At 57.9% G+C, this 20174-nt stretch overlaps 1 protein-coding gene across 2 annotated transcripts; it reads left to right on the top strand.

Annotated features, from left to right (window-relative positions):
• Positions 1–1997: 1997 nt before the first annotated feature.
• Positions 1998–16858, top strand: FCMR (Fc mu receptor). Of its 2 annotated transcripts, none has more exons than XM_062211295.1 (5): positions 1998–2034; positions 9650–9982; positions 13229–13384; positions 13486–13544; positions 15381–16858. In XM_062211295.1, exons 1-5 carry the CDS (start codon positions 1998–2000, stop codon positions 15552–15554), a joined length of 759 nt encoding a protein of 252 aa, XP_062067279.1. In that variant the 3' UTR covers positions 15555–16858. The 2 variants fall into 2 exon arrangements, with proteins under 2 accessions (XP_062067279.1, XP_062067280.1); XM_062211296.1 differs by lacking the exons at positions 1998–2034; positions 9650–9982 and adding exons at positions 11970–12330; positions 12980–13110.
• Positions 16859–20174: the final 3316 nt, after the last annotated feature.

Raw genomic sequence — 20174 nt, 5'->3', positions numbered from 1 at the left:
GCCCTGGCAGCCTCCCCCTGCCTTGCCCCACCAACCATGTGGGAACAGCCTGAATCCCCCGTGGGCACAAGAGGCCGCTGGATCTGCAGGCACTCAGAACCACCATCCCAGAATGAAGCATCCAGAAACAAGGCTCTTGGCCCCCATAGGTTACAGCCCTGCACCCCTCCACACCACACGGCTCTTAAAGCACTTCCATGGTTGCAGTTTCTGCTAGGTGTTCCCAAAACTGTGGGGGGTGGGCAAGGCAGGGGCCAGCCCTGTTTGGTCAACGACAAAAACCAAGGTCTAGGGAAGCTTACCCACAGCTAGAACGTGCCAGGCCAGGACAAGAACTCAGGTCTCTGCCCGACATCCAAAGCTGTTTGCCTGGGGCCAGCACTGTGGCGTATGGGTAAAGCCATTGCCTGCAGTGCCCACATCCCATAGGGGCACCAGTTTGAGTCCCAGCTGCTGTACTTCTGACCCAGCTCTCTGCTATGGCCTGAGAAAGCAGTGGAAGATGGCCTAAGTGCTTGGGTCCCTGCACCCATGTGGGAGACCTGGAAGAAGCTCCTGGCTCCTGGCTTCGGATTAGCCCAGCTCCAGCCATTGTGGCCATCTGGAAAGTGAACCAGCAGATGGAAGATCTCTCTCCCTCCTAATCTCTCTCTCTCTGCCTTTCAAATAAATAAGTAAATCTTTATTTAAAAAAGAAGAAGCAAAGAGAAGAGCCGTTTGCCTGATCCTGCATGGCCTCGGCAGCTCCCTCTGTCCTCCAGCACTCAAAGGGCTCCGCTCTTGGGCCCTGTGGTCCCAAAGGATGGTGGCCCTGCCAGGCCACTGAGACTTCAGGCAATGACCAGCAGTCATGGGGCAGCAGTCTGGGCCCTGCCGGCAGGCAGTGCTCAGAGGACGGTTGGGTGAGGGGAGGGCTGAGGGGCGGCCGAGGTGCTGAGCCGGCTTAGTGAGGCCCAGGGACGCTGTTGGCAGGGTGGGAGTGGGGGGCTCACAGAGCCCCACCCCCATTTATTCCCCACATGAGAAAAGCGAGACTCACAGAAGAGCCGAGAATCGCTCAGAGTCCCTGCTCAGCATCTCCACTCATAGACGCCCAGAGGACTTTGTCCACTGGTTTACTGGTGATGGGGAAGGGTGACAAAGAAATCATCTGACTTGAGTCCCAGGCCATGCCGTCTCTACCAGCTGAGGCAGACTGGCGATGAAGCTTTTTCACCCTGAGGACGGGAACAAGGCAAGGCCTGCAGCCCAAGAGTCCAGTAATATCTCCTATGGGGCGGGCCCTGTGGCGGGGCAGGGCAGGCGCTGTGGTGGGGCAGGGCAGGCCACAGCCCACACCAGTGTGCCCATGTTCAAATCTTGCCTCCACTTCTGATCCAGCTTCCTACCAATGCACACTGGGAGGCAGCAGTTGATGGCTCCAGTACTTGGGCCCAATGCCATCCAGGTGGGAGGTCCAGATGGAATTCCTAGCTGCTGGTGTTGGCCTGGCTAGCCCTGGTTATCACAGGCATTTGGAGTGTGAACCAGCAAATGGAAGATCTCTCTGTGTGTGTGTGTGTGTGTGTGAGAGAGAGAGAGAGAGAGAGAGACTGCCTTTCAAATAAATGAAAACAAGCACTTGAAAAATACATGCTCCTAAAAAGCATGGGATGCCTGTCCAAGAAAAAGTGCCAAGGCAAAGAAAGGCCAGGCCTGTACTTGCTACCAGCCTTGAGGGTGTCTAGAGACACCTTGAACCCCGGTGACCTGCGCTCACACAACACAACATGTTTTCTCAACTCCTGACTTCCGCTGTGGTTTGCTGGCATTTTCTTTTTTAGCCTAAGACAAGCCAGCAAACAAGACAGGTTGTCATTTCCTCATTTGCAAGTCTTGTTCCTCAACGAGGCCAGAGATCTCCCGGAGGCTCCCCTCTGTGGAGGACTCCGGGCGAGCAGCGGGTCTCTCTCTACTCTCCTGCGCCTCTTGGATGGGATCCTGCCCGGGAAGGAGCCATGGACTTCCGCCTCTGGCTGCTTTGCTTCCTGCCAGGTAAGACTTGGGGAAGCACCTGCAACTCCCCGGGAGGCTGCAACTGACCACAGGCAACCTCCAGCTCGGATGCTTCTGGACAGACTCAGATGCAACCCGGAACCCGGGGCAGGACAAGGTTGGGAGCCTCCCTCTCCCCCTCTCTACTCCAGACGGTTCTCCTAGGCGCGCCAGGTGTTAACTCTCGGGCTGCAGGTGTCACCTCGCCTGCACAGTGCAGCCCACTCTTAGGGATGGAAAGGCAGGTACCTCCAAGGTTCTATCCTCGCACCTCCACATCTCAGCCCTGAGTTTCCAAGGCGCCACTCTCAGGGAGGATTCTCTTCCCCCTTTCAGTAGCCAGCACCCAGTTGCCAAATCCTGCATCTCGGCTTCCAGCTGTCATGGGGCACCCCGACTTCAACATCATCCCCTCCCAGGACCTGAACTGCAACACCACAACACTTTCTCTCAAATTCCTCCTTTCTCACCATCTGAACCGACTGTGCATCTGCCCTGTCTCTGACATTAGCCACAGATGCCAGGAGGCCTCTTGACCACCTGCCCCGACTTTGATTCACCCCACAACTGACTCACAATCTACCCATTTCTTAACTATCCCTCCCACGCCTCCAACTCAGCCTGCGTGCAACTCCCAATGAATCTTCCTAAGGCTCAATGCTGATCACAGGGGTCCCCTTACCCAGAACCTTCCATGGCTCCCAGCACCCACTGAGCTAACTGCACACACCTTGGACTGCCCTTTGACCCACCCAGCCTACCATACCCCCGCACTCTCCCAACCTCCAGCCAGCCCAGACTCTCCCTAGGACACGCGCCAAGCACCCCTGCCACCCGGCCTGCGCTTGCTGTGTGGCTTCCACCACCAGCAGCACCCTTGCTCTCACCTTCACCTTTTATGGGTCCTTCAAAGCTCCTCTCACATTCCATCTCCCTCTTGTAGACTTCCTGAGCATCCTCTTCCGAACTCCAGTTGCCGATCAGGTTCTGTCTCGGGCCGTGGCTCGGTGTGTGTCCATCTCACTTGGTTTATGAAATGATAAGTTGCTCTCACGTTAAAATGGTTGCTCTTCATTAGCTTTCCGTGTGGTATCTAGAGTGTGGAAGAAACGCAAATATTTGTGGCATTCGGGATGGAAAAGTGTTAACAGTCCAAAGGAACAGTGCTTTACTGGTGGGGAGAGACCAGCCCCTGGGGGCGGCACACGGTGGAGGGCTAACAGCCCAAGGCCTGAGAAGGAACAGGGGTGATGGGAGAGGAAGACCCTCAGGAGAGAGGCATCTCTACATAGTGCCACCTCAGTCTCTCCTGAGCAGGGTCACCATCCCAGCTGGGCCCCTTCCTTCTCCAGGCATGCCCGACCCCCCCCCAGGGGGGTGACTTCTCAGGCCCACGGGAATGCATCCACCCCATGCCTACATCCACACCCCCTCGGCTCGAACCACAGTTTGCTGTCCAGAAGATTCTGGATGCAGTTTAAAAGCTTCTATCCAGGTCTCCTTATTGAGGTTGACACTGATGCTTGTAAAAGGGGCACAGGTGGCTTTTCAGGGAGGGATGGATGTGTGTGTACACGCATGCTGCAGACCCAGTGTGTGTGTCCCCCGTCCCAGTGTGGGGCAGGCAAGCATCAGGGCTGAAAGGAGAAGGAAGATGGCAGGAGCTGGGGGCAGGAAGCTTGCATAGCCATGTTTCGGGCTGGACATCCATGGAGTGTGTGGATTTGCCAAGCTAGGACGCCGGCGCCGTGGCTCACTAGGCTAATCCTCCGCCTTGTGGCGCCGGCACACTGGGTTCTAGTCCCGGTCGGGGCGCCGGTTCTGTCCCGGCTGCCCCTCTTCCAGGCCAGCTCTCTGCTGTGGCCAGGGAGTGCAGTGGAGGATGGCCCAAGTGCTTGGGCCCTGCACCCCATGGGAGACCAGGATAGGCACCTGGCTCCTGCCATCGGATCAGTGCGGTGCGCCGGCTGCAGTGCGCCAGCCGCGGCGTCCATTGGAGGGTGAACCAACAGCAAAAGGAAGACCTTTCTCTCTGTCTCTCTCCATCACTGTCCACTCTGCCTGTCAAAAAAAAAAAAAAAAGATAGGAGAACTTTTTTAAAGGATAGGGAAATACAATCACATTCAATAATTTATTCGCTTGATTTATTATGCATTTTTTATTTATTTATTTATTTGACAGATAGAGTTAGACAGTGAGAGAGAGAGAGAGAGACAGAGAGAAAGGTCTTCCTTCCGTTGGTTCACTCCCCAAAAGGCTGCTACGGCCGGCGTTATGCCAATCCGAAGCCAGGAGCTAGGTGCTTCTTCCTGGTCTCCCATGCTGGTGCAGGGGCCCAAGCACTTGGGCCATCCTCCACTGCCCTCCCAGGCCACAGCAGAGAGCTGGACAGAAAGAGGAGCAACCGGGACTAGAACCCGGGGCCCATATGGGATGCCGGCACCGCAGGCAGAGGATTAACCAAGTGAGCCACGGTGCCAGCCTTGTATTTTCATTTTGTTCAAAAGGTAGACAGACACGGAGTGATCTCCCATCTGCTGATGTACCCCCAAAATGTCCATAACAGCCCAGCCCAAGTCGGGATCCCAGAACTCAATCCAGGTCTCCCCCACTGATGGCAGGGGTCCAAGTACTAAAGCCATCATTGGCTGCCTCTCCAAGTGCACAGTAGCAGCAAGCAGAATTAGAGGCGGGGAGCCAGGACTCAAACCACGCACTCCAACGTGGGATGTGGGCGTCCCGAGTGGCATCTTTTTTTTTTTTTTTTTTTTTTTTTTTTGACAGGCAGAGTGGACAGTGAGAGAGAGAGACAGAGAGAAAGGTCTTCCTTTGCCATTGGTTCACCCTCCAATGGACGCCGCGGCTGGCACACTGCGGCCAGCGCACCGCGCTGATCCGATGGTGGGAGCCAGGTGCTTCTCCTGGTCTCCCATGGGGTGCAGGGCCCAAGCACTTGGGCCATCCTCCACTGCACTCCCTGGCCACAGCAGAGAGCTGGCCTGGAAGAGGGGCAACCGGGAAAGGATCGGTGCCCCGACCGGGACTAGAACCCGGTATGCCGGTGCCGGAAGGTGGAGGATTAGCCTAGTGAGCCGCGGCACCGGCCCGAGTGGCATCTTAACCACGCACCAATACTCCCGGGTTACAACTTTACAAGGCTCTGATACATGATATTTGGGCCTTCATTTTCACTCCTCCCTCAGGTCTCAAAATGTTGGGATGAGCCTGCTCCCCAGGCATGAGCCCCCATTGACTGTTCCCTAGACCCTATATGGAGTTCCATTGCAAAGCAAGGAGGCAACACAGCGTGTGGGCTTTCAAGTCTTTTTATCTTGACCTACAACAATAACACATGCACACACACACACATATGCAGCCCTAAGATGTAGTCTTTTTTTTTTTTAAAGATTTTTTATTTATTTATTTGACAGGTAGAGTTACAGACAGTGAGAGGGAGAGACAGAGAGAAAGGTCTTCCCTCCGTTGGTTCACCCCCCAAATGGCCGCTATGGCTGGCGCCACGCCGATCCGAAGCCAGGAGCCAGGCGCTTCCTCCTGGTCTCCCATGCAGGTGCAGGCCCAAGCACTTGGGCCATCCTCCACTGCCCTCCTGGGCCACAGCAGAGAGCTGGACAGGAAGAGGAGCAACCGGGACTAGAACCCGGGGCCCATATGGGATGCCGGCGCCACAGGCAGAGGATTAGCCAAGTGAGCCACGGCACTGGTCCGAAGGTGTAGTCTTGATTCTGTAATACAAGGATAGGTATTGGCCCCCACAGCTGGATGGAGACTAGTCCTATTTTCTGAACTGGGAAGAGTGGTCAAGGAACTGTTGTGTGCTGTGAGTTCGCCATACATTTTAGATACGTGAGTGACAATGTCTAAGAGGAAAAGCTGGTCTCTGGGGTAGATACAAATTCATGTTTAGGTGACGTCTGCCGAGATTTGGAACTAAAAGCCACCAGAGTCAAAAAGCTAGAGAGGGGGGAAGGGGGAGAAGACAGAAGATTGGGCCTACGCTGGGGAGAGGGATAGGGAAGGGGTAGGGGTTAGGGACAGAAAAGGAGCAGCCACGGCTGGTGTGGTGTCCCGGAAGCCAAGAGGGGACAGTGTCCACAGGAGGGCTTGATTCTGTCCAGCGCTGCCAAGACAGCGAAGAAGTGACCACCGCACGTGGCGCAAGGACAACCTCATGACGCTGACAGGAGAGTTTCCGTGAATGCTGAAGACAAAACACTGACGGGCGCAGACAGCAGAGAGGCTGGGAAGAGCAGACATGAACTAGACGTGATGAACTTGATTTCGCACCCGGGAAACGACACAGAACCGGGGTCTCAGGTGGAAGGGAGGCCAAAGGCCCACTGCGGGATCTTCAACGATGGGTGATGTGAGAGCACAGGGCAGGGGCTTATGGCAGTGCTGGGGGAGGAGGGGGGACCAACAGTGCAGGCAGAGGAAGGGATCAAGGTGGGAGAGAAGTTCAAAGCCAGGTGAGAAGGGCAGGCTTAGGATACTGGTGAAGGAATGACCTTTGATGGGAGGTGGGACTGTCAGTCATTGGACACACCAATCACTGGGGCAGGACAGAGGGTCAGCAGGGCCTGGGCACCCGAGGTTGCAGTACACAGAGGAGGGGGCTGTTTCATAACCCTGGGTCCCTTCTGATAAACAAAACCTTGGCCAGCTCTCCTCTTGCGGAGATGTTTGCCTTATCTGTGTTTGTCAGGTCCCCCTCCTTCTCCCGCTAGGAGCCCTGCAGCAGAGCCCATCACCAGCATGTCCTCAGCCACCCACGGACCTCACCTTACTACGGGCTGGTTTTGTGCTCCCAACACACGCTTGCATTTCCAGCCCATCTGTAATGATACCCAGAGCCACTCTTCAAGGCACATACGTCCCCCTAGCTTTACCCCGGAAAATCAAGTCATCAGTTTAGACATTAGTGCCGCCTGCTTAGTAGCTTTCTAGAAGAGTAACATGAAACAGATTAGTTCTGGTAAACACCTTCTCCTGGGCCTCCCATTCTTCCCTGGAATTTCTTGTGCGTGCCGTTATAACTGAGGGGACTTTCAAAAGTTCTTGGGAAGGCCGACGCCGCGGCTCACTAGGCTAATCCTCCCCCTTGCGGCGCCGGCACACCGGGTTCTAGTCCCGGTTGGGGCACCAGATTCTATCCCGGTTGCCCCTCTTCCAGGCCAGCTCTCTGCTATGGCCCGGGAGTGCAGTGGAGGATGGCCCAAGTCCTTGGGCCCTGTACCAGCATGGGAGACCGGGAAAAGCGCCTGGCTCCTGGCTTCGGATCGGCGCAATGCGCCGGCCGCAGCGGCCATTGGAGGGTGAACCAACGGCAAAAAGGAAGACCTGTCTCTCTCTCTCACTATCCACTCTGCCTGTCAAAAAAAAAAAAAAAATTAAAAAAAAAAAGTTCTTGGGAAAATAGAAGTTTATTTTGGCGCAAAAAGGATGTGAAAAAAATGCATGCAGAGATTTTTCATAATGTGCATCTTCTGTGAACTTTTTGAAGACCTCGTGCATCCCAGGACTGCAGAAATGCAGGGCACGTGGCTGTCTTATCCTCTAAACACCTGCTCTCTGGCTGGAATCTTGGGCAACACTGCCGTCTTAGCATCGCAACCCAGGAAGTTACACTTATGTCCATCTTTTTCTCTTCTAACTCTCGGGCATAGGTTAAAAAGTTACCAAAAACTCCAAGGAGAGCTTTTTCGATTTTTTTTGTTTTCATTTCTCCCGGACTCTGGTCATTTTCACATCACAAACAACGTCCTTGTTGACAGGAGCTCATTGTACCCGGCAGCTTGCCCTGTGCGTCATGTGTCACCCATCTGGTGTTTGCTCAGTGAGGACCCAGCAAGGCAGGGCTGCCCCAGCAGTCAACCCTGAGCAAACTGAGCCGCCGGAGGTGTCCGCACAGGCAACAACCCCCTCTCTGCCCCGGGGGCGCTGCTCCCGTTTCATAACACCTTGCTCCTGGAGAAGCACCGTTCATGCCTCCTCTCCGGCCAGATCGGTCTCACCCAGAAATACCCACGTGCTTCCACACGGAGTGCTCAGCTTCCCACAGGGGTGCAGGCCCTCCGGACGCACAGGTCGAGCCCCTCACCCTCTCACCCGGAACATTGTGAGCGGGTCACCCTTCCCTTGCCACGTTCCCGTCGTGAGACTAGCTGGGTTTTTCGTGTGAAAGTTTCCATGTCTGGTCTCGAGTTTCGGGCAGGCCCCTCTGCCTCTGCCTCCCTCATCAGCATTACTGCCCTCGTAGACCTCGGCGCTTGCCGTGACAGCCACTGATGCCCCTCTTGACCCTGCCCCGTGTTCTCCCCTCCACTGCACGTCCACAGGCAGAGGCCGGAAGTCCCTTCTCTCTTCTAAAGATTCCCTTGGCGCTCTTTGGACTGAAGTCTTTGGAGTTGGTTGGTTTTTTTGTTTTGTTTTGTTTTTTGACAGGCAGAGTTAGACAGTGAGAGAGACAGAAAGGTCTTCCTTTTTCCATTGATTCACTCCCCAGGTGGCTGCTACTGCCGGCACGCTGCGCCGATCTGAAGCCAGGAGCCAGGTGCTTCCTCCTGGTCTACCATGCAGGTGCAGGGCCCAAGGACCTGGGCGATCCTCCACTGCACTCCCAGGCCACAGCAGAAAGCTGGACAGGAAGGGGAGCAACTGGGACAGAATCCGGTGCCCCAATGGGGACTAGCACCCGGGGTGCCGGCACCGCAAGTGGAGGATTAGCCTAGTGAGCCGCGGCGCCAGCCCGGAGTTGCTCTTAACACATGCTCTGTAGCTAAATCTCAGGAAGTCTGAGGACTCTCCTCTGCCCAGGTCACAACTTCCATAACACATTTCTCCCAGAAAGTCCCTCTAAGACTGCACCATCCCTCTGCAAAGCCTGGGTCAGGCACCATCCCTGCTCCATTCCAAGGATGCCTGTGCTTTTTCCATTCTGAACTTGATCATGAACTTTGTGACACTGTGCTGTTGTGGTTGTCTACTGTGCCACTCACTGGACCATTCATTCTGGGAGGGAGGGACGCCAGCTATCTTACTAAGATATGAAAAGCAGTCTATGAACACTTGGTGAGTGATTTAAGAAACAGAGCTGTGCAGGGATGCTTGGACCGCTGGATCCGAGCCAAACAAGCAAGGTGAGAAAACCCATCTGGGTATGGCCCAGCCATGCCTCCCAACACCGCGAGTCACTGAAAGCATAAACAACATTTGTGGTCACCAGGGGCATATTCTTTCCCCTTGGAGAGTGTGGTGGCTTTAGCTATATCCTCAGGGTTTGATGTCCGGGTCCCTACACCATTGGGTTTGGCAACGAGGCTGCTGCCGAGGGTTAAGTTAAGGGTTGGGCATGGGGCTAGGGATGCACGGACAACTGGCCTCAGATTGTGAAGAGAAGCTAAGAGGCTGAGAAGCAAACGTCAGGAGAGGGCTGAGGTTAAGGGCTGTCCGACGCCGGGCTCAGTGGAGCGGGGGCTGGATCTGGGAGTGAGTATCTAGCCGGGCAGGGCAAGGCTGGGCAGAGGGCTGCGGATATGGGTTGAGACAGAGCAGGGCTGGGGCTCCCTGTACATTAACTCCCTCTCCCTGCAGTAGCTGGGGCTCTGAGGCCCCTCCCAGAAGTCCAGCTGGAGGCCGAGCTGGGTGGATCCGTGACCATCAAGTGCCCACTTCCTGAAGTCGAAGGGAGGATGTACCTGTGCCGGCAGATGGCTGAGTCTCGATCATGTGCTACCGTGGTATCCAACCACTACACCAAGGACGAATACAAGAGCCGCGTCACTCTGACGCAGCGCTCAGAAAAGCATCAGTTCCTGGTGAGGATGACCGAGCTGACCGAAAGAGACAGCGGAATCTATGCCTGCGGAGTGGGCATTAACACAGACCATGGCAAGACCAAGAAAGTTGCCCTCAACGTCCACAGCGGTAGGTGCCCCGGCTGCACGGAGCCTCGGCCTGCCCAGAAAGCATTTCTAAGCGGGAAGATCGGGGCAACCGTCTAAGTGCCACAGTCCCCCAGACTCTCAGTCCAGTAAGAACTGGGGTCCACACGGCTGAAACTGCAGGCTCCATTAGCTTCACACTCCAGGATTTTCTAGAAGGTCGTTAAGTGTCCCATGTAATTGTGCCGAGAATAACATCAGGGATGCGTGCACAGCAAAGACACAGTCATTATTGGCCAAACGCATTGCTTTAAGGGCTGGTCCTGGGTTTCCCCCGCACCCTGCCTTCCTCCTCTTCCCCACTGATGCCCGCACACACGCAGCTGGGACGACACAGCCTAGAGTCGCAGCCCCCTCTGATGACCAGGGCTAGGAGAAAGAATATTTCCTTCTGGGAAAACCCCACCTACATCCTTTTCTGCTTCTCTCGGTGGACACTGCCCTCCTTCCCCTCACTGCCGTCCGCCCTGGCTGGGTCAGCAGCCGCTTCCCCAGGCCCCAGTCTCTCCCTAGGGATCACCCGCGTCTTCCTCTCGCCTCCAGCAGAGTATGAGCCATTCTGGGAAGAGGGGCCGACAACCAAGCCTCTGAAGCGGCTTTATAGATTTCTGCATCTGCAGATGCCTCACGGGTTCCAGAAGCCTGCCCCTGGCAGCCCTTTCAGATTAACACCCAAAGGTCAGTCCACCACCGTGGGAGTGGGAGATGCGTGTCACTGTGAAAATGGAGGGTGGGGTGCGTGTTCCGTTCACAGCGTGGCTGGCAGAGATGATTCGCAGCCGTGGACTGCCCTGCGGTACCTGGCTGCGATCTGCTTTCTGTATCCTTCAAGCCTACCCTAGGGCCGAACAGCGAGCCCTGGTTGTAGAACTTAGACATCACCACCAGGGGGCACCACAACGAAGGAAGTGCGGGCTCCATTCACAAAACCTACCTCTTTTTTTATGAATGACTGCAAGAAACCAAGACCAGGCAGACGGTTCCCAGCTGGAGGCCGCTTTGTCTTTGCTCCCCAAAGCGCTGTCTTCTACCTGCTGTTCCCTGGCGATTTTAACAACTCTATTTTTTTTTTCAGTAAAACGAGTAATAATCATACTGACAATACCTTTTCAATTTTAAACGCATTTGACACGCTCTATTTCCATCACACCCTCACATACATTTGGCGAGGTAGCTGGATTACACTAGGGGACCCTACTGGGAACCAAAGGGGATGCTGTAACCTAGCAGATCATATAGCCAGGGTTGTGACAGATCAGAGGATAAAGCCCCCAGATACAGCACAAGGCAGACTGGGATCAGAACTATAAGCAAGGTTTTTCTTCCTGCTCAGAGGAGTGCAAATTCTGCCTAGGAAGTCAGGGAAGGCTTCCTGGAGGAAGTGGTATTTGCAGCAAATATAGAAAGAACTGGCTGGGTACAGATAGCATGCTAAGGAAGCATTTCAGACCACAGGTGGTCTGGGTAAAGGGAAGAGTGCAGTGGGGAAGAAGATGGTGACCCAATCCTGCTGGGCCCAGAGCCGCAGCAGGTACAAAACAGCAGTTCCCCTTGCATCTCCCGCAGTAAGCACACCGGCTCAGAGCACCGAGGCCCCTGCAGCCCACCGGCCCTCCCCCACCACCCCGACTGCTCGCCAACCTCGAGTTTCCAGAGCGTTTTCCGGAGCAGCCGCCAGGCCCCCCACCCTCCCGCCGTCTGCCTCAAAGTTCTCGGCTCAGGGGGGGCTGCTCAGGCCCTGGACGGCCAGCTACAGCCGCCACACCCGGCTGCACAGGCAGAGGTAAGAGGCCTCCTCCAGCCTGACCCGGCGGGATCCCAGGCGAAGCAGCTGCAGCTCAGAGACCCACGCATCTTCCTAAGCGCCCGCTGTAGAGCCCCTCCCTGGCTTCTCCGGCGACGCCCCCGCGGAATACCCTGCCTGGGCGGGCGCACTGTTCATGCACTTCCCCAGGCTCCCGCCCCACCCTGAAGAGAGAGGGGGGACCCAGGGCGTTCAGTCACTCAGAGGATCCGATTCTGTTTTGATGGGGAAGAACCAAACAAGGAAAAAATTAAAATGGACTGTTAGCATCATTTTCGCCCACTTAGTATTGTTTTTTCAATGTGGCTACTAGGAAGTTTACTATCACCTGTGAGGGTCCCCGGCTTAGGGACAGCACCGGTCTGAACGCCGGGGTGCAGTCCGGAGAAGTTCTGTAATACACCACGAGGGGGCAGCATGATCGCAGACGCCAAAGAAAACCTAGCCTACTTGGAGAGACTTTTGCCTAAGCGAAGACCACACACGGTAGTAAGGAAGGAGCCTCCGACGTCAGTGGAGTTCCGTAGGTGGGGAAACCGAGGCCACGAGCGCTAAGGAGCTTCAAAGAGACCCCGAGTGCTAGCTCAGTCAATCACAGCGACCTGCCCGCAGAGGCGGCGCCGAGCGCACCGGGCCAGCACCTTCCTGGCCCTGCTGCGTGCGCGGGGCCCCCGCCATCCCCAGGGCGTGAAAAGACCGAGCCACGCATCACCGCGGTCTCTAGATAGAGACGCCAAGTCTGGCGAGGGCGGGGGCTGCCCCCGGCACGCACGCAAGGAGCGGGACCTCAGGGCGCATGGCGCCGGCTTCCCACGGGGGAGCGGGGTGGGGGAGACAGGATTCCAGCGCCTTCCCCGCAGAGGGCCCGCTGCGAGAAACCCCCGCGCTCCCGCCCACGGAGGTGCCTGGAGCATCCAGGCCTCGCTGTCCGCGGCTCCAGTCCGTCCCGCGGGGCAGCGCGGGCAGCGGCTCCGTGAGCCCACGTAAGGGAGATAAGATCCGCGGCCAGGAACGCGCAGAATCCGAATCCGCACCCGTTTCCCGTCTCCACAGCCAAGTCTCTGCGGGGAGAGGACAGGGTTTTAAGCTCCCCCAACCCCAGGGGCCACGCCTCCGAGTGTCCTCCCGCGCGCGCGCGTCCCGCCGCCGACCCCCTCTTCGTCCCCTCCCCCGCAGGGCCCTCAGCCACGAGCCGCCGTCCGGCGCGGGGGACCAAGGCCTCCACATCCTCGTCCCCAGCGGCCTGGCCTTCCTCCTGCTGGCCCTGCTGGGGCTGGTGGTGAGGAGGGCCGTGGAGAGGCGCAAGGGTGAGCTGGGGCCCGGGCGCTGATGGGCTGGGCTGGGGTCCCCGGGCCTTCGGGCCCCAGCCCCTCACGCCTGCTCCTCTCTCCTCTCCTCTCCTCCCGCTGCGGCCCGGCCGCGAAGCCTTCTCCAGGCGGGTCCGCAGGCTGGCCGTGAGGATGCGCGCCCGCGACGCGACCCGACGGCCCCGCGCGCAGCGCTCCCGCACCTCGTCGCGGCCGCGCTCGCAGAACGTCTACAGCGCCTGCCCGCGCCGCGCTCAGGGGCCGGACGCTGCGGGTAAGCAGCCGGGCGGGGCACAGCGACCCGGGGCCGCGGGGTCAGCGGCTCCTCCCCGGGCGCGCCGCCCGCCCTCACCGCGACCCTCCCGTTCCTCCTAGGCGCACCGGACGCCCCGCGCGCCGAGCCCGCAGCCTCGGCACCGCCCACCCCGCCGCAGGTAAGCCCTGCCCTCCCTGATGGGCCACCGCGGCCCCGCAGGTGCAGGGGAGCGGGTCCCCGCTTTCCCAGCGGCTCCTGGCGCCTGGGCCGAGGCGCGTTCTGTGGGCCTCCCGACAGGGTGGGGGCGTCGGCCGCTGGCTCCCCGGGACCTGTCGCGGGGCTGTGGGCGCGGCCTGGCTCTGCGATGCATGGGTGCTGGCTGCCCGTGGCTCAGCAGAGTGACAGCCGTAACTGCCAATCCTGGAAGGGGCTTGCACGGGGGTGGAAGCCACGCGGTCTCACCTTGACTTCGGGAGAACGTTCCAGCAACCTCTCCAAGGCCAGGATAACCTGGCCCAGGGAGGAGTCCCTGGGCAGAGCTCCCGGAAGCCGCCTCTCCATTCATCTCCCTGTCCCCAAGCTGAGAGGAGAAGGCATTTTATTCTCTAAAGTGGCCCGCAGTGGCTAAGAGGCTGCCTACCCCAGGGAGCCAGGAAAAACAGTGTTGTCAGGAAAGTGCCCACTGCGCTAATCCAACAGACTCAGAGCCGGGGGCCTGAGACATGGCAGGACAGTGGCCTCTCAGGGGATGCTAGGGGCAGAGGGACCGGCGCAGGGGGCCTGTGCCACCCGGCCTTGCAGGCACCCGTTCTCTGTCCGCCATCCCCTGGTTGGTGCCAGGCCCGGGGTGGGTACGGAGTCACCAGCACATGTGCACACGCCCGTGCAGGGAGGGGACCGTGACCTGAGGCTCCGCACGTCGCCGCCATCCTTGGCCCTACCTTAGTCCTGTAGCCGCCCCTGCCTTCCAGGGCGGCTGGACCGCTCTGCCTCATGCTAAGGCGACAGTGGCACCCAGCAGCAAGGAGCAGGGCCGCCCAGGTGCCTTGAACTCCTTGAGCTTGCCATGAGCCACCGCTCCTGGGCGAGGTCACCGCAGCTTAGGGAGGTCTGGCAGTGCCTGTCCACCCTGCCCCTCCCAGCAGCCCCCTCTCTGGAACTGCCCTGGGACCACACAAACCCTCCGCTGAGCTTGCCCCTTGCTCAGTGCGCTCACCCTGCGTCCCTACTTGACACTCCCACTCCCGTGGGACTCCTGGGCAGCAAGGTGCACGTGCTCACTGAGGGAGCCGTGCAGTATGTCCATTCTCTAGGTCACGGGCGTTAACCCTGAATGAGGGACCGTAACAGGCAGTGGAAGGTGCATTTGTGCCGTGAGCCGCTGCTGCTTCCCTTTGTCAAAGCACTGCGCGTTGCCATTCCTCTCTGGGAGTGCTTCCCGAGTGCCTGCGGCACTGCCGTGGACTTCCGGTTCTGAGACCTCTCAGTGCACGGTCATTGTGCTACGTAGGGGGTCATCGGCATAGCCCTGTACCCCAGGATCGGACCATCGTGGCGTTGGCGATCCCGACACTTCCAGCACTGCTGTGCCCACGTGGCCACCTCCCCTTCCGCACCCAGCCCATTCCTGGAACTCACGGCCAGGCCCAGCCACGGCCAGCCCAGCCCTGGCAGAGGGGCAGGGGGTGACTCACGCATCTTCAGAACCCCTTCCTAGGAAGGGGTCATGTCACCTTGTCCCCAAGGCTATCCCCCTCTGGCAGCTGGGTCATCTCCAGGCCTCGTGCTTGGGTGATGATTGTAGTCTGAGGCATTTCCTGCCCACGTTAGGTCCAAGGGTTTCCCAGCCATCCGGGGTGAGGCATCACCCTAAAAAATCCCGGGACTGGCTCACCTGCGGGAGCTCAGCCACCTCTGTGCCTGTGCAATCAAGACCAGGATCCCCTTGTCCCAGCGTGAGAGACACCCAAGTCACCCCATGCTGCTCCAGTGACGCCTCTTTGGTTGCGCCCAGGTGTCTGAAACCCCCTGGCCCCAAGCCGCCACTCTGCAGACCAGCTGTGAATATGTGACCATCTGTCACCAGCCTGCTGCCAAGATGGAGGACCCTGATTCAGACAACTACGTCAATATTCCCTACCTGACTCACCTCCCCAGCTGTGCCCCGGGGCCCGGGGCCTGGTGCTAATGAGCCTTATCTGTCTGCCGATCTCCTGCACCTGCTCCCCGTGTTCTTGGAAGCCGGGTCACCTCCCGTGCCCCGTCTCTGGGTGCCCTGAGCGTGGCCCTGCTCCCAGCTCCTCTTGCACACCTTTGCAGTCAGCCCCTGGAGCTGCCAGGTGGGCTCTTGCCCCCACGCCACCTGCTCCCTTTCCTGGCCGTCAGACAGGTGCGGACTGCAGAGGGTGTCCTCACCATCTCGCTCACAGCCCTTGCTGCCCTGTCTCGAGGCACAGCCCTCACTTCAGGCCCTTGCCAGCTGTGGGTCTCACCCAGAGAGAAGACCCTCGGGCCGCATCGTGAAGTTGTGCCTCATCCCCCTGAGCTAAGAAGGGGCCTGGTGTGGAAACATGCCAGGGCGGGGTGGGGGGTGGCGTCTGTGCTCTGATCCAGGGGCTGGTCCTCACCAGTGAGATCCTGCCCGCTTACGCTGGGGGGATGGTGTATGGTTCCCATTAGTGAGCTGTCCGTAGACCCGTAAACCCTCTTTCCCACAGCTCGTCCCCTCTCAGTGCACATGAGTACCCTGACCCCATGGCCCCCACTTTCACATCCTTGTGGCCGCCCCCCCCAGCCCTCCTCCCGCGTCCTGGTGCTGCCACTTGGGCACGGATCCTAACTGTGGCCCGTTGCAGTCTTCCGAAGCTATGTCGTCTCCCTGCTCTCAGAAGAGCAATCATCTCTGCCAGTTTCAGACAACATATAAAGGGACTGGGGGGAGGGGGAGGGCAGTCGGGGTGTCTGGGGGGCTGGAGGCTTCACAGTGCCACTCATGCTATGGAAGAGACAGCCCACCGCCTGCGTGGGCTCCTCCTGCGTTGGTGGAGTGAGGGCGCAGCGGAGCCCGCGTCAGCTGCGAGGTGGAGGCAGAGCCAGAGGCCGCAGAAGGCCTCGCCTTGCTCTTGGGAAGGAGGCCTTTCCCAGATGCCAGCACCCGCCGGAACAAGAAGGGGAAGGCGGCCAGACGTGTGCGGGGCCGCCTTGAATCAGCAGGGGACGTCACCGCAGACCGCGCAGTGCCCCCAGCTACGAGGGCACCACCCTCTCAAGCGGCAGATAAAGGAAGAATTGGAACAAGAATAGACGTGCACCCAGCCGAGGAGAAGGGCAGGCAGGGGCGTGGGGGGCGTGGGCCGGAAGTGGAAGGCGGAGTGGGAATCTGCTTTGAGCCCGGCTCTTTAACCTACACTTGATCTTCTGTCATTTACATTTCAAACTGGTGCCCCTTACGACCCCCCAGAGCCCTGGCCCTGCGCTTATAAAATGACGTGTTCTCCAGCCCTGCGGTTCTGTCGTGTGTCCCTGCCTTCCTCGTTCCTCTCAATCCGAAGACAGGCCCAAAGTCCAATTGATGAAGCAGTCACCGAACACCTGCCCCTGCCCCAGGACGCTGGCCCTGGCTGCCTCCCTGGAAACTGGGAGCTCACGAATCAGTGCAACTCTGGTTGCAACCCAGGCAGCAGTTAAAGCTGTGATAAATCCAGGATCCACTGGGCAGATGGTGTGCAGCGTCCCAAGGAACCGTCCAGGCCTGTCCCTGGAAGCAGGGACCGTGACAGCCCCGTGGTCATCATGTGCAGTGCCCATGGTGAGAACAGCAGAGGAGGGGACACTCACGTGACATGACACAGAGGAGGGAGGAGGGCTCCTTGTCTGGGCGTTCAGAGCTGGGGGAATTTCTCCAGCCAGCTCCGGAGAACCTCCATCTCCCCGAGGCTTTGATCAGATGGGAAAGGAGACTGAAGTTCAGCCATGTTCGCTCTGAGTTATTTTCTTTCCCTGCCCGGAACAGGCCCAACTCCAGGTCATGGGCCGGATCCCCTCTGGGTGGCCTCTCACCCTCAGCTGCCCATCCCTTGTCCCCCTCTGTGTGTGTCAGAGGTGAGGACAAGCAGGCCAGGGAGTAGCAGGGTTCAAGGGCAAGGGAACAGCGTGCAGCCCCCTAACGAGCCCACCATGGGGTGAACATGGCCCCCAGGAGTCCGCCGTGCAGAAGAGTGTGTGTGTCCTTCAGGCTATCGCAATCATGTATGGAGGGAGAGAGCTTGGGATGAAGTTTGGATTCTCTTGTCATACCTTATAGAATGGTGCTAGAACTTCCATCCCTCTTTTTCCAAACTGGACCACTGCAGCGGTATGTGGAGTGGAGGTGAATGTGTCCTTGCTCCTCCACTCCTGCCTTCAAATTGCCCAGCTCAGGTGCCCAGGAAACCCTCCTGCAGGGAAAGTCCCCGAGAGAGAAGTCACCTTGTAGGAAAATCAGATCGCATTGGAACTGGAAAATTAGCAGAGTCTGTGGGGTTTATGCAAAGCGTGTGCTCAGTGAGGAGCGTGCACCTGCGCTCCTGCTAAGTCGGGCTCGGGGGTGGCTAGTCCGGCGGCCTCACCTGCAGTCCCTTCTGCCTTACGTCTCTGCAGTAGCTCTGCGTGACTCTTAAGCAAGGCTCCGAGCGCTCAGCACCTGGTCTCACCTGTCTAAATGCTCCCTGGGACAGCGGAAAACACCTGTTCCACTCTCGCTCGTTTTCCCACTGGATACCAGAAAAGATAGGAAGTTGTGCCCTGTGTGAGTTGGGGGCAGAGGCCAGGGCTGAGCTGTGTGTCCTCAAGGTGATCTGTGGCCAATTCCCCGCATGTACCTGGGGCTGCCTCCTGCAGTCCAGGGAGGAGTGGCTGTCCCCACTTCACAGGGAGTGAGACAGAAGCCCAGGGAGCTTGAACACATCACCAGGCGCCCCCGGCTATGGGGAGAATCCACAGGTCCCACCCTTGATTCAAAATAGAGCTAAACTTGAACTCAGAACTGCAGTGTCCAGGAGTCAGGAGTAAAAGCCAAGCCCCGGGAAGGGGTGTGCACCATTCTCAAAGCCTAGAATGTTCCGTGTTCTACTCTCTATGGCTTGATAGTGACAAAAAGTTTGTTGGCCAGAACAGAGAAGGACTTCAGGATCCTGAACCCACTGTTTTGTTGGGGTTACTTTATGAAAACTGTATTCAAATAGAACTGCAGTGGAGTGTGGATGAGACAACAGCTCTCCGTGTCCTGGGGAGGGAGGTCTGGGCCCTCCTGCACGAACCCACCTGGCACTCCAGGGCAGATGAGCACAGAAGAGGCGGGGGCTTCTAGGAGAAGATGGTGCTCAGTAGGTCCAAAGGGGCCTTCAGGGAGCAGGTGGAGCAGCCCCTGCTTCATAGGAGGAACCCAGGCCCGGGGAGGGAGGTGACCCACCTGGGTCACACGGCTGCTCAGTGGCAGGCCCAGGCCTGCTCCCAGCACTCCTGACTCCCCATCCAGCTAATAGTCTCTTTCTTCCACACCACAGCCTCTCTAGTAGCTGTAAGGAAGTGATGGGCCCTGAAAAGCACTTGAACTTGTGCCTGGTGGTTGACAGTTGGCAGGAAAATGAGAGATGAAAAAAGAAAAAAAAAAAAAAAAAGAGCAGAAACTAACGGCCTCAAATCAGAAATTGTACTCCAGCCTCCTGGCGCTTCTGAAGCTCAGTGCAGGGATCAGGGCTCAGTGCAGGGATCAGGGCTCAGTGCAGGGATCAAGGCTCAGTACCTTTGTGCTCACTGCCTGGATGAGGGATGAGAAGACGATAATGGATGAGAGAAGAGGGTGGGAATGGAAGGGGGTGGGTACACTTGGTAGATGCCCGTTGGGCCCATACAGCTAAAGAGAGAAAGATTGGCAACAACTGTGGGTAAATGTGAGAAAATGTTTGCCCTCCTGGGTCCCCAATCTTGTTTAGGCTCAGCCCAGGGCAGAAGTAAAGGGATCCCATCACCCTCCCTAAGAAGTAAAGGGATCCCATCACCCTCCCTAAGACCACCCCCACCCCACCTGGTAGACCAGCGTCAGGGGGTGGGGGTGGAAGTGGGGGAGCCATCCTTCCCCAGGGTCTGACTTCCAAGACATTCTACAGAGTCTCTCTCTGCAGCATGATGCTGTCCTGAGCTTGCTCTGGGAAAACAAAAAAAAGCCTCCAGTTCAGGGATTGGTGTGGACACGCTTGCAGGTGTGTGCCACTCCCCAGCTCCTGAATCTACCCAGTCTGTGAGATGTCAAGGGTCAGAGAGACCACAGGAGGAGCCAGAGGGCTGTGCTGGCCTGGGCCCTAAGCCCAGACCCCCAGAAGCCATAGACTCCCAAGAGGGCTCAGAGCCTTGACATGGCCTGGATGAGGGCCCTGGGCCCACTAGGAGCAGGGTTTTGCCTCCATAGTGGTAAGAAGAGGTGTGGGAGGACCCAGCTGCCTCTTGCCTTGGGGTATCTGATTCCAGTCCTTGAACTTGGAGCCAGAGTCTGCTCAGGATGACGCCTGATGATGCCAGCTGTGTTCTTCATTTTCTTTGCACTCTGTTTATCTGGCTGGAGACGGACCACATCCTTTTTTTTTTTTTTTTAAGATTTATTTATTTATTTGAAAGAGAGGCAGAGGCAGAGAGAGAGAGAGAGAGAGAGAGAGAGGTCTTGCATCCGCTGGTTCACTCCCCAGATGACCACAACGGCAGGAGCTGTGCCAATCCAAAGCCAGGAGCCAGGAGCTTCTTCCAGGTCTCCCATGTGGGCGCAGGGGACCAAGCA

Source organism: Lepus europaeus, chromosome 14 (assembly GCF_033115175.1).
Source record: "Lepus europaeus isolate LE1 chromosome 14, mLepTim1.pri, whole genome shotgun sequence".
In the NCBI taxonomy this organism is placed as follows: domain Eukaryota; kingdom Metazoa; phylum Chordata; class Mammalia; order Lagomorpha; family Leporidae; genus Lepus; species Lepus europaeus.
This window is presented reverse-complemented; position numbering and strand designations above follow the sequence as displayed.

What these genes read in the sequence shown, in the direction of transcription:
- FCMR (XM_062211295.1), top strand. Translation starts at nt 1,998, where the DNA reads ATGGACTTCCGCCTCTGGCTGCTTTGCTTCCTGCCAG. An exon ending in TGCCCTCAACGTCCACAGCG is followed by an intron (nt 9,983 to 13,228) that starts GTAGGTGCCCCG and finishes CCGGCCGCGAAG; the next exon opens with CCTTCTCCAGGCGGGTCCGC. An exon ending in CACCGCCCACCCCGCCGCAG is followed by an intron (nt 13,545 to 15,380) that starts GTAAGCCCTGCC and finishes GGTTGCGCCCAG; the next exon opens with GTGTCTGAAACCCCCTGGCC.